The sequence below is a fragment of the Pygocentrus nattereri genome, chromosome 20 (genome assembly GCF_015220715.1).
Source record: "Pygocentrus nattereri isolate fPygNat1 chromosome 20, fPygNat1.pri, whole genome shotgun sequence".
Taxonomy (NCBI): domain Eukaryota; kingdom Metazoa; phylum Chordata; class Actinopteri; order Characiformes; family Serrasalmidae; genus Pygocentrus; species Pygocentrus nattereri.
This window is the reverse complement of record NC_051230.1, coordinates 21,507,164-21,519,981: the sequence shown is the minus strand read 5'-3', so window position 1 is coordinate 21,519,981 and position 12,818 is coordinate 21,507,164. Positions and strand designations below refer to the sequence as shown.

Genomic DNA, 12,818 nt, shown 5'->3' with positions numbered 1-12,818 from the left:
CTGGTCATCTTAGGTTTCAACGTGGGCCGTAGTGCGGGTGGTAGGTCTACTCTGCGTGAGATCAACCGCGATGCCTGCCATTTCCCAGGATTTCCTGTGCTGCAGATGCTGTTGCCCAAACACACCAATGTGCCTGAGCTCTACTTCCTACTCATGGCTCTCTTCCTGCAGCAGCCCGTCACTGAGCTGCCTGACAGCCTGCAGGTACATGTCAGTATGCAACCCCTTTCCTACTAATCCTACTAACTGTGCGTCCTCGTGAACATGTTTCTGTAAACATCTTTACGACTTTTACTAACGGTCCTCTGATGAATTCCTCTGACTCATATAGTTAGAATTTCATGCTCACAGCTGTACAGATGAATGCGGTTGCTGTACTAGTCTACCACACATGCTGTCTAACCACATACTGTAATTCAAAGCCCTCACGCACTGGAACACCAACTGCCTCCATTTGAATCCCTTTGTGTTGCCTGTGTCTACTTACATATGCAAGGATTTTGTGGCAGCATTTGAACCCTGCTGCTTAACATTGACTTATAAATATATCTTGGCAGCTGTCATATGCTGTCAGTAGCACGGTAAAGATAACATGATACTGTGATATTCCTAAAAAATCAGTCAAGACAGCTTGTTGAAATGTTAAGGGCTAATTAGCATGCTTTTTTTTTTTTGTTAACAAATCATTGTCATAATTTTCCTTTGTATGCCCCTCAATTTTTAGTATAGAAAACATGTCCTTAAATGTTTTAGAACATTAACTGTTTTAATGCAAATCTTTAATAAAACCAAATATTAAATAATAAAATATTGAGTAACTTAACATCTTTAGAAAACTACTTTCATACACATGCATTCATGACCTTTTTCTGGTGCAGATCCAAGGCGACTTGCATGGTAATAGAGCTCCCCGCTGGAGAAACTTTTAAACTTGCAAAACTTTTAGAAGTTGCAAAATAGTGATCTGTTATTGAGATTGGTTTCAAAATACATTTTTGACACATACTGAAATAATAATTCGACATTCTTAAAAATATCTGCCCAAATTAGTTCTTAAGAAGTAAACAAAGTTAGCCTGAATGGTTTGATGGGAAATGTGCCGTTCTAAAGAAACCTGTTGACTCAGAATTGATCATAATGCTGGTGATAGGAAGCAGATGTGTGAAGCCACATCACAGACAGTTGTTGCACAAAATAGTTTAAAATACACTGCTTGGTGATAGTTTTGAGGAAAGATCTTGACCTTTAATGTATTTTTAACATGCTGTTTGGAGAGGTACATGCAGGGCATTGTAAAGAAAATGGTTCCCAAAGAAAACTAAAATTGGACTGGAGTTCTGTTCAGACAATCTCTGCTGCTTTAGCAGTGCTAAATTAACACAACAGTAGTGTGTGCTTGGCTGAGAAGCCAGCTTTCCTTAAAGATGACTAAAGACAGAGAAGGGATCTACTTCTAAATTGTTCTTAATGCATATATTGAACATATGAAAGCTAATGTTTGGTTTGAAGTAATTCTGTTTTATTTTCTTGTTGCAATGGACAGTGTTTTATGATTTCTTTGAGTATTTTTAAAGGCTTTAATAATCTTTTATTTCAGATGTAGTTAACAAGTCATTTTTTTCACAATTTTGTTTTTGTAATAGTTTTATTTAATGATAAGAACTAGTACGCAGCCACTTTCCAAGCATATCACAAAGTATCCATATTCTCATTATGCAAACTAAATATACCAAATATGTATTTACAGCTGTGTTGATCATGTAACGAGTGCAAATGTGCAAGATCTCTTCTAAGATAATTATTGATGAATGCTGCTGCATGTTACACACGTCATTACACCCATTATGCTAAATAGCACATGACAAATACGCCATGCAAAAATATGGTACCTGGGTCTAGATTCCTGCCTTCCTTGTACACACTAAAATGAGCCAAATGTTTTCTGAAAGGCTCTGAAAAGAAAAGAAAAGAAAAAAAAAATATATATATATATATATATAGTAAACATAAATACATTCTTAGCTTTCTTAATTTTCACCTGTTATGTTTATATTTATGTTTGTTTAGTGTGTGTTATTTGTGTGCATGCTATTTATCCTGATGTATTTTTCCAACATTTCTTTATACTGCATGTGCATGTATACTTGGTAGTATATGGATTCACTGTAATGTGTGTTATCTAATAATGGGTTTGTGAATGTGATTATGATTGATTGTTTTATTAGTTATGCTGTATTCACATGTTTGCTTGGAAAAAAAGTCATTACGTGCCCCATAACGTTACTTGGCCAGTGGCAGCATGAAGCAAATGTTGAGTGACCGTGGTGCTGATAAAATGGATGATTATCAGAGGAGAGCTTAAGCAGTGTATATTGTTAATACTGGGTTACTTCGCAATTCAGCAAGTTGTTTGGTGTTCCTGGCTACTCAGTAAATAAATATCCAGTTTATTCCACCATTGTGATCTACAGCTAAAGTAGAGAAGATTGAACTTTTGATGGAATGAACGTTCTGCTTACCACTGCAGACTGTAGAACTTTACCACGTTCCGTCACAGCTCCTTTGAAAACTGTGGAATATTTGGTTTGCCATTGTCTGCCTACTGCAAACATGTGAACACAGCATAAGTAACTAACAAAGTAATTAATAAGCTGCCACATTGGATGTTCTAACAACGTAAGTAAAACTTTAAAAAATCCTACAGTGACCAGAAGTACTGAGTGAAACGTTTCCTATGTTGTCACAGTTTGACCTAGACTCCATCTGGTCGTTCATCTTCGGTGTGCCGGCTTCTAGTGCTACGGTGGTCAGCTCCATTCACAACGTGTGCACAGAGGCATCTTTCCTTCTGCTGGCCATGCTGCGCAGTATGCTTAACCTGGTGAGACCCTCCTTCACTATGTATGACTTTTTAAATATAAACAACCTCTCAAGTCATGTAGTGTGTACACAAATTACATTACATAATTATTTAAATCATTGCTGTTGGAACAAAAACTTGTATCTCCATTATTGGCATTTCTCAGTGTTTGACATAATTTGAAATGCCTGTTACTCTTTACATTGTTTGTAACTTTCATGACAAATGGACCAAAAGAAATGGCCCAAAAATGGTAAAAACTCTGGTCCATTGACTTACATTAAAATTACAACTGTTTTTTTCCTTCTCGTGTAAAGTTATTTTGGAGACACGAGGTTTTGTTCTGACAACAGTGAAATATAGTGATACAAATCCAAAAAAAAAAAAAGTTGGAATGGCATAGAAAATGCAAATAGAAAAGTTGTAATTTCTAAAAATTTACAGTACAAACACAAGATATTTCATGTTTTCATTTCATCTTTATTTCATTTGTGAATATACATCCATTCCTACCATTTAGACTGCAACACATTCCAAGAAAAAAATTGGATGGAGCAATTTAGGGCTAGTAATCATGATTTGGTACAAAAGCAGCATCCAGGACCAAAGATGGGCTGGGGATCGCCCAGTTTGCCAACAAATGTATGAGGAAGAAATGCTTAAAAGCAGTGTCTCTCAAAGAAAGATGGGGATGGATTTGGATATTTTGGATATTTTATGGTGCATAACATAGTTAAAATGTTCAAGGAATCTGGTGAAAAGTTTTGAAGTACAAAGGCACAAGCCTAAGCGGAATAACTGCTCTCCGATCCCTCAGACGGCACTGCATCAAGAGCCATCATTCATCTATAAACTGTATAACCACATGGGCTAAGGATTACTTTGGCAAACCTTTGTCAAGCACTATAATACATAATTAGTTCCACAAATGGCAGTTGAAACATTATTGACTTTCCTGGGCTAGGAGACTGGAATGGACATCACATAGCGAGAAACATGTATTGTGGTCAGAGGAATCAGTGTTTCAGGTCTTGTTTGGAAGACGTGGACACTGTATGCTCTGGACCAAGGACAAAAAGGAGCATCTTGACTGTTACCAGCAACAAGTCCAAAAGCCAGGGGCTGTCATATTATGGGGTTATGTCAAGGTGACCTTTTTGTGATGCCACCATTAATGCCAAAAAGTACATAGAGATTATTTTGTATTGTTTTCAATGTAATAAAAATCCAAATTATTTACAAATCATTCCAACTTGTTCTGATTTGAGATTACATAATTTATTGCATTGTTAATTGTGTATTCACTTTACATTCTACAGTGGTTCGAGTCTGCACAGATTTTTTGTGTTTGTTTTGGGATCAAACGATGACCTAAACATGACAAAACTGTAAAGGATATTTTTTCTTTATGTTCCATTCATTTCTCTGCCTCTCGTCCCATTAGCCATGGCAGTCTGAGGAGGAGGGCTCCTGGCTGAGGGAGTACCCAGTCACTCTGATGCAGTTTTTCCGTTACCTCTACCACAATGTCCCTGACCTGGCTCCCATGTGGCACAGCCCAGACTTCCTGTGTGCCCTCGCTGCAGCTGTCTTTCCTTTCAACATCCGACCTTACTCTGAAATGGTACGCTTTCTTTGATTGTGAAATTTGTTATTGCATCTTGAGTCCTGAGGTCTTTGAAATGGGCATTAACACCAAAATATGTAGCATTTTTGTTTTCACCACCTAGTTATATTTGTATGTATGTAGTTTTATGGTACAGTGTTACCAATGTGCATGCCGTGTAATAAATTGTTTTAATCACTACCACCATGTAAGTTTTGATGTTAAACACATTGATAAGGGCTTTAATGACAGAACAGTTGACGTTACCCCGTGTGCTTTTCTATGCTTTCTTTTAAACCTGGCCTCCCTTGTGCCTCCCATATATTGAAAAAAAATATATACATATTGATTCCTGTTTGTAGCTTCACTGAAGCAGGAGTAGAAAAAGCTATTCAAAGAATTCTGACAGTTTCTTGACTTTCGCAGGCTAGAAATTCTCCAAGAGAAGGCCATAAGCACTCAAATAGCTTTTGATGCTTCTTAAGAGCCGTACTTTACATTACTGACAATTCACAACCTTGTTCAGGATTTTCAGATAATTATTTTAATTTTGCACAATAATGAAATGTTCTTTCGGAGAAGTTTGCCAAGCCCCCCCCCCCCCCCCCCCAAAAAAAGGCGGCATATCCAGTTACAGGTGCACTAATTTAATCAGAACTTATCACTTCTCATAGTGCCACAATAATATACAGCTGCTTCATTGAACATTGTATTTTATGTGTATATCATGCAGTTCTGTTATATATCTTTGTGTGGCGAAACCTTCCTGTTTACTGAATGTGCATGTAATGCAGAGTTCCATGCTTGAAAGTGCTGTTATTGAATAATCAGATTAATTATTTTTAATTAAACTTCAAACATGAGCCAACATATTATTCCATCAGACCCAACACCTTACAAAGGGACTTGTCTAGCTCTTTGGTTTTTGCTAACCATTTATCGGATTGCAAAACTTCCGTTCCAATTTCAGACTCTGATAGGTTTTAAGTCTTACAGATTATACTCAGGTGAATGCCAAGTGGTTGATTATACAACATACTTGATATAAAATGTTTTAACCTTTACCTCAGGTCAGTGATTTGGATGACGAAGCTGGCTCACCCACTGAAGAATTCAAAGCTTTCGTGGCAGACACAGGCATGAACCGCAGCCAGTCTGAGTACTGCAACGTGGGCTCAAAAACCTACCTGACCAATCACCCAGCCAAGAAGTACGTCTTTGATTTCATGAGGGTGCTAATCATGGACAACCTGTGCTTGACTCCTGCAAGCAAGCAGACCCCCATCATAGACCTTCTTCTGGAGGTGAAATATTAAAATATCAGTTATATCTTTTTTAATATAAATTTACATAACGTATACTGTTTTTTTTGCTTCTCTGAAATGTCTTTGATGTAGTGTTGAAACACATCATTTTGCAGTGCATATGTAAAAAAATAGGTTGTAAAAACAGTCAGTTTTGAATTTATGTTTACATATGACCGCCCATTCGGCCATTAGTATATTATTCCCATTTAAGTTGAAGTGATAAGGAGTGTTGTTCATGCAGACAGTCTGGAGCAGAGTTGTTGGAAGATATTGAAAAAAGTGATTAAATGTTGTGCTGTTCCCTGCCTTCAGGCACCATATAGCTCATTGCGGTCTACCAAAGGATCCAGACATCTGAAAGCAGTGGCTTTTCTGGATTCAGTCTAGACTTTGTTCCATTTATCATCCCTGAACAAGGCATCAGTGTTAATCTTGTCAGCAAAAACACTAATGGAAATGCTCATTGACAAATTTTTAATTAACAATTAAAATTACTCAAATTTAGTCAGAGATAAATAGACTAAAATTAATTGATATATAATATGAAAAAGACATCAAAAGTAGAAAATAAATTTTTAAAGAAAATTATTAAAGAAAATTATTTGTCTAAAGACTAAAACTATGACTAATGTAAAAAGATGTGAAAAAAAATGAACAGTCCAAGACGTAATACAGGGTAGCCAATCAGAACAGTAGGCATTTACATATATCTGCATTGATTGGTGTAGTATCAGAATCAGCCATTTTAGTTTAAGCCTCTATTTCCTTTAGAGATAAAGGTTGGAAAATGACATAAAAATAGATGATTATTTGGTTACTTAAACACAGCACACACAGGGGGAAAAAAAAAAAAAAAAAAAAAAAAAAAAAATATATATATATATATATATATATATATATATATATATATATATATATATATATATATATACATATACATACACATACATATACACACACACACACACAGGAGAAAAGTAGAATGTGATGTCTTTGATATGTATGCATCATAAAAAATGTTTAGTTTACTGTATGTTTAAAGTGTTTGTTTAGTGTACGTTTGTGTGATGAGACTTCTGACTTGGTGTGTCTTTGCAGGCCTCCCCTGAGCGCTCCACAAGAACGCAGCAGAAGGAGTTCCAGTCCTATATCCTGGACAGTGTGATGGAACATCTCCTTGCTGCAGATGTTCTGCTTGGTCAGTTAGCTCATAATTTTGCTTTGAGAAGACTTTCTACTGTATCTTTCACTGGTAATCCTTTGACACGTCTGAATGTTCCCACAGGGGAAGATGGATCTATGCCAATCACGACTGGGGGGAGCTACCAGGTCCTGGTTAACAACGTATTCTATTTCACGCAGCGGGTGGTGGACAAGCTCTGGCAGGGCATGTTCAACAAGGAGTCTAAACTAGTGGTGGAGTTTATAGTGCAGTTGATCAGTCAGGTGAGAAAATAATGACAAAGGCTACCAATGGAGGGTGTAGACTGATGGCCCATAAAGGCTCATTTTAGATTAGATTCACTAAGTCAGTGTTATCCTACTTTCAGCACCAGTAACTCATATACTGACTCAAACACATCATCACAAGTTTCTTGTGGTGCTCTCATGATACCCTACTATTTACATTTTTTCCTGCTGTTTTAGTTTTCTGACTCTGGATACAAGAGAGATTAGATTTTTTATATTTTCTGTGTACTTTAGTGAATCAGATGTAAACAAAGAATTTCAGAATGGTCTTATGTGATGTGCACCATTATAAAGAAATATACCAAGTTCAGTGGTGGTGATGAGAACCAGACATCTGAAGCATTCAGTGCCACTAAAAGCTCCCTCACAGAAAGTTATTGAACTAAATGGTTATGCATATGCTGCCTGACGTCTGATACATTGCTTTTACAATGGCTTTGTGATAAAGTTTTAGTGTTCTTAAAAATGTTCTTAAAAAGACATTCATATCGGAGAGGTAGGAAGTTTTAGTTTTTCGGATTTACTGCTATTTTACCAAAATCAGCACTAAATATAAAACTCAGACACATCTGAGGTGGTTAGTAGTAAATGAAATGGGTAGATTTGCATTACATGTTGCTTTGTGAGTCCTGGTTCCTGTCATCACCACTGTAAAATAAGTCAGAGTTGGTAGGTTTCTTTACAATTCACATTATAATTCATATCAAAGTAGATCAAGCCTGGAGACAAGAAAGTGTGTGTGTGGACTCAATACAACTTTAAAAAATTTAATATAAATGGAATATGGTTAAAACGCGAAACATGAAAGCAATATAGTACATTACTAAATGAATTAACTAGGCAGTGATATGAATGCATGACCTGAACAGTGACCTAAGAGTGGTGTTGCTGCCTAAATATTTTAGCTGTTTGATGCTCAGATGTTTGATGCTCAGCTTATTTAGCAGGTCACTGTTGCCCCTAGTGTACACCCACAGTTCACAGCTGCACATTTGTTTGTGAGCAGCAGAGACTTTCGTTTGAAGTCACTGGAGTAGGCCATGACAAGCCACTCAAAGCATGCATATCACTTTGTAGTGTCTGAAAAACTGTAATATGAATGTTCCCTGTCCTTTTAAAGCTGATATTTGTAGATGCTAATGAAAGCACTTTACACAGTGTGATGGAAGGAGACACAGAAGGCATCTGTTAGCTAAAGGAATAGGAGTGAATGCTTCATAACCGAGTGTACTTTGCACTAATGAGCAGATAAGCACGTTCTTTGAGAACACTGATTGAATTAGTCACCTACACTTCAAATGCCTGTCAAATGCAGCTCATTCAGTTTGCTCCTCTGAGCTTAATTGGCAATGACAGGCTCTTCAAATTTGAAAGAAAGCTCTGATAACATGGCTGGGCTGAGGAAGGTTTACCTGTGTGATGAATAAACAAATAATTATATAGAATAATAATTATTTTATTTTACAAAAAGGGACAAATTTGAGTAAGATGATATTTTAAGAAAGCATAAGAGTTTTGGCCAAAAATGACACTTATGTTGAGAATTCTGACTTATGAACATATTCTGTTACCATTTCGTTTAGAGCAACAATTAATCATTAAATGTCCATGAAAGTAATAAACAAAAATCCTGTCCATATGATACACTGCAGTACACTACTGCACATGCTTGGAGAGATATAACAAGGGTTTCAATACTGGTTTTAACAAGCCCTCATCCTCTTGACCTGGTCATTTTTCTCTCAGGGCTGTCCCTGACATCATCTTAAGGGCCATATCATTACTTTATTAGTTTAAGTGAAGTATGCTAGATGAGCCCTCAGAAGGACAGGGGATTGAGTAACACCAGCCTTGACTTCAGCAGCAGAACTTGCGCAAAAATTATTGTGAACTATTGCAGTTCCCTTTTCAAACTCAGAAATAAGGATTGACAATTCTGTTCATAAATCAAAACAGTTAACTTCTTTAAAATGCTTAACATTGCAAAACCATAACCAATCAGCTCAATCAGCTGTGCTTTAGGTTACAGACCTCTTTGTCTCTTATACATTATGCTGAAATAACTTCTTTTTTTTTTTTTGTGCTGGCTGGCCAGCTAGCAATGGTAGCCTGCCTGTCATGACTAACAACTACAAGAAGTAAGGCACTAAACCATGGCTCTATGGCATATTTATAACCAGACAAAGGATTTACTAAAAAACGTTATTTGCTTTGTGCTCAAACGTTTTTAAAAAAAAAATGTTTTGCATGGTTAACCCGTTAGCTTGGAGAGGCTAACAAGCCGAGGGCGAACACGTTCCATTTAAATAATCCACTACTCGCTTTCCCCTAATCAAATCACAGTCAGTTGGTTAATTAATTGTAGAAAAATTAATTAGTTGAGCATAATTTTTAGTAGATGTACAACGAAATGTCAAAATATAACTTGGCAAACTGAAAGTAATAAATGGCGGTTTATTGTCCAGGCCAGTGCATCATTGAGAGGCAAAACCAGAACTGACCTTTCAAGTTGTACTGACTTTTCAATAATACAAGTACCTTTTAGTTTTTCTCTTGAGTTTTATTTAAACGTGTAAGTACAACACAGACTGAATTAAAATAATGGTGAAAAAGGAAAATTCATTGTTCGTAGTTCATCAGTAGAAAATAATAGTGCCATTAATAGCAATGAAAACCTATCATGAGGTTTGCTTTAGTCTCTATCCCCTCCCCTCTTTCTCTTGCACAACTAAATCCTAACAGGCACTTACCAGCAACAGTGAAAAAATCTCTAATTCCCTCCTTTCTTTGTTTCCTTCCCTCAGTCTAAGCGCCGCTCGCAGGGTCTGTCTCTGGACCCCATCTATCACTGTCTGAACCGCACCATCCTTTATCAGCTCTCTCGGCCACACAAGACCGTGCCACAGCAAGTGGCACTGCTGGACTCTCTGCGTGTTCTGACCGTAAACCGCAACCTGGTGCTGGGCCCTGGAAACCACGACCAGGAATTTGTGGCCTGCCTCGCCCACTGCTTCATCAACTTGCACGCTGGGAGGTGAGCAAGGGATGTGTAAGGGATCTTAACAGCAGGAGTGATCAAAGCAGGAGAATCTGTGCATGTCTTTTGAGTTTGGAGACAACAGAAAGAGACTGATGTTTATTTAGAGTGAAAATGGATTACCTTTTTAGCTGTAAATGGAGATGATGTTTCTAAATGTTGGGGTTGTTTATTTTTTGTGATCTTGAGCAGTATATTGGTTGGCCGGTTACTCATCCGATAATGAGTTTTGTGGATTTATCTGTCTTGGCAGTAAAATGTAGATTAGGGCTGTCACTAGGCTGCATAATATGAACATAACGTGCAGTGTTCGGTAAAGTTATTGGATATGTTGATGATATGAGAAGTGATGAATTCTTATTAAAATAGTGTGTCACTGACTTGGAGGCATCACAAATGCAGACTGTGAAGCATGAGTGAGTTCCCTGAGGTGCTTCAGCCTAAAGCAGTCAGGATTCACTGAACAGCTTTTTCTATTTGCTGTCAGGCTACAAAACTAGGTTTATTTTTATTTTTAATATAGGCCTACAAAAACAAACATATATGAAATTCCTCAAAAAGCTCCTTATTAAGATGCAGATTTGTTGTGACAGTATCTATCACTGCTTCATACATTTTACCATACAATAGTCAGAGTGAGAATAGTCATGGCTTGTTTTGGTTGGACAGAGTGGTTTTTGAGCTGTTGGTATTTGTAACTGGCCGTTTAGCCCCATGGGAGACCAAGGCTCCAACAAAGTGTGTGTGGTAACTTTAATTGTTCTGTCATCAAAGCTCTTATTAATATGTTTAGCATATCACAATAACAATAAAAATGCAATTTGTCATGCGACCCTAACGCATAGCCTGAACATATGTTGCACATTTGTTGTGACAATCTATATCACTACCTCATATGTAAAACAGTGAAAATAGTCATCATGTTCAGGGTTCAAGCCCAGTGCAGGTGCTTCTTACCCTATGTTCCCACCAATGTAATGATGTAACTGCACGTGCGAGGTAATTTGATCCATGTTGACATCTCAGCCAAAAAACTTGCACAAAAATCTCCATCAAAAGTCTCCATCAGGCTCTGCTTTTTACTCAAAGGGACACCAGTAGAACAGTTTAAAATATCAGTTATCACAGTATTTGCAAGTACCTGTTTTTGAGTCTATACCATTTTGAGAAATCTTCAATGATGCTCCTGGTGCTTCTATGGGGATTTTTAGTGCTAGTGCTAATTAACAAAATCAACAATATCCTTATAAACGATGAAAGTTCGACCCTTGAGCTACAGTATTTGTATTTTTGAAGAATTTGTGAGTTTCAGCTGTTAATTTGAGCTTAATGAAAATGTCACTGTAGAACTGATGCTTTAGAACTGACATTTAACAGTTGACAGCTGACAATCCTTTAGGTCACTAAAGCATTTTTACTGTTACTGTCTGTATTTCTTAAAAAGAAATGAGATTCTTATCAGTGTGTATGTACAGTATGTGTGTGTGTGTGTGTGTGTGTGTGTGTGTGTGTGTGTATGTATGTATGTATGTATGTATGTATGTATGTATATATATATATATATATATATATATATATATATATATACATACACACACACACACACACACACACACACACATACATACAGTATATATATATATATATATATATATATATATATATATAATATTCTTTCTGACCAATACTGAGTTAGTGTATTTACACAATAGTGGCAGGTTTGCTTGTGTTTGTGTATGCCTGATCTTTGGTAACTGTATTTGAGTGAGTTTTTGCTTGTAGAATGTGCTTATCTTTGCTGGTGTGGGTCTCATATCTCTTGTTTTTCGGAGAGTGTGTGTGACTCACACTGGCACAGAAGGACCTGACGTGGAGGCTTGCGTTGTCAGGACTCTGTAACTAGGCTGACTCAGAACTCTGCCTTCAGATAGACTGGGAAATGAGCTTTTAGTAGAACGATAACACTCGCTCTAACAGAATCTTGATCACACCCACATAAAAATTGCATTACAATGCCACACAATCTGGCTGTGCACCGATTGCTGATACAGAAAAATCAATTACTGTGTCTGATTTTTTTTTTGGCCTATTACCTGTCATCCATAAGCTGCTCACAACACTTATTACACTCAGGCACCAGGAAAACTTAATAGATTAATGCTTTGGCCTCCTCGATTTATTTGTTTAATAAAGACTGTTAAGTGTCATTAGCAAGAAATTAAGCTTTCTCAATCTTTCCTTTTGGCCGGTATTAATTGTATTCTGTGTCTTTAAGGGAAGAATTTAGTAAAAAATTTAAATTACACAATTGTCCCCTTACATCAACTGTGGCTGATCAGCTAAGGCATGTTTGGTGTTTGATGTAGATTTGGATTAAGGAATTGTATCACTCCACTACATCCTCACAAACACTAATTTAATGAAAATCTTTAATGAAAATTACATACTAAGTAATCAACTATTGAGGAAGACAACAGGTTATCATCCTGTTAGTGGCTGTTTCTTCTATTTAAATGATGCACACAAAAGTGATGTGTG

The 12,818-nt window shown here is 36.9% G+C and overlaps 1 protein-coding gene across 6 annotated transcripts in view; it reads left to right on the top strand.

The window, feature by feature from the left end:
* Positions 1 to 12,818, top strand: part of wdfy3 (WD repeat and FYVE domain containing 3) — a 131,121-nt gene that overhangs the window by 87,786 nt on the left and 30,517 nt on the right. For 5 of the 6 annotated variants that reach the window (XM_037531398.1, XM_037531395.1, XM_037531400.1 and 2 more), the window contains 7 exons: positions 14 to 210; positions 2,747 to 2,881; positions 4,305 to 4,484; positions 5,537 to 5,770; positions 6,872 to 6,971; positions 7,059 to 7,219; positions 10,048 to 10,277. In XM_037531398.1, coding sequence (XP_037387295.1) covers positions 14 to 210; positions 2,747 to 2,881; positions 4,305 to 4,484; positions 5,537 to 5,770; positions 6,872 to 6,971; positions 7,059 to 7,219; positions 10,048 to 10,277 — 1,237 coding nt within the window. The remainder of the gene's footprint in view (positions 1 to 13; positions 211 to 2,746; positions 2,882 to 4,304; positions 4,485 to 5,536; positions 5,771 to 6,871; positions 6,972 to 7,058; positions 7,220 to 10,047; positions 10,278 to 12,818) is intronic. The other variant, XM_037531397.1, reaches the window with a different exon arrangement.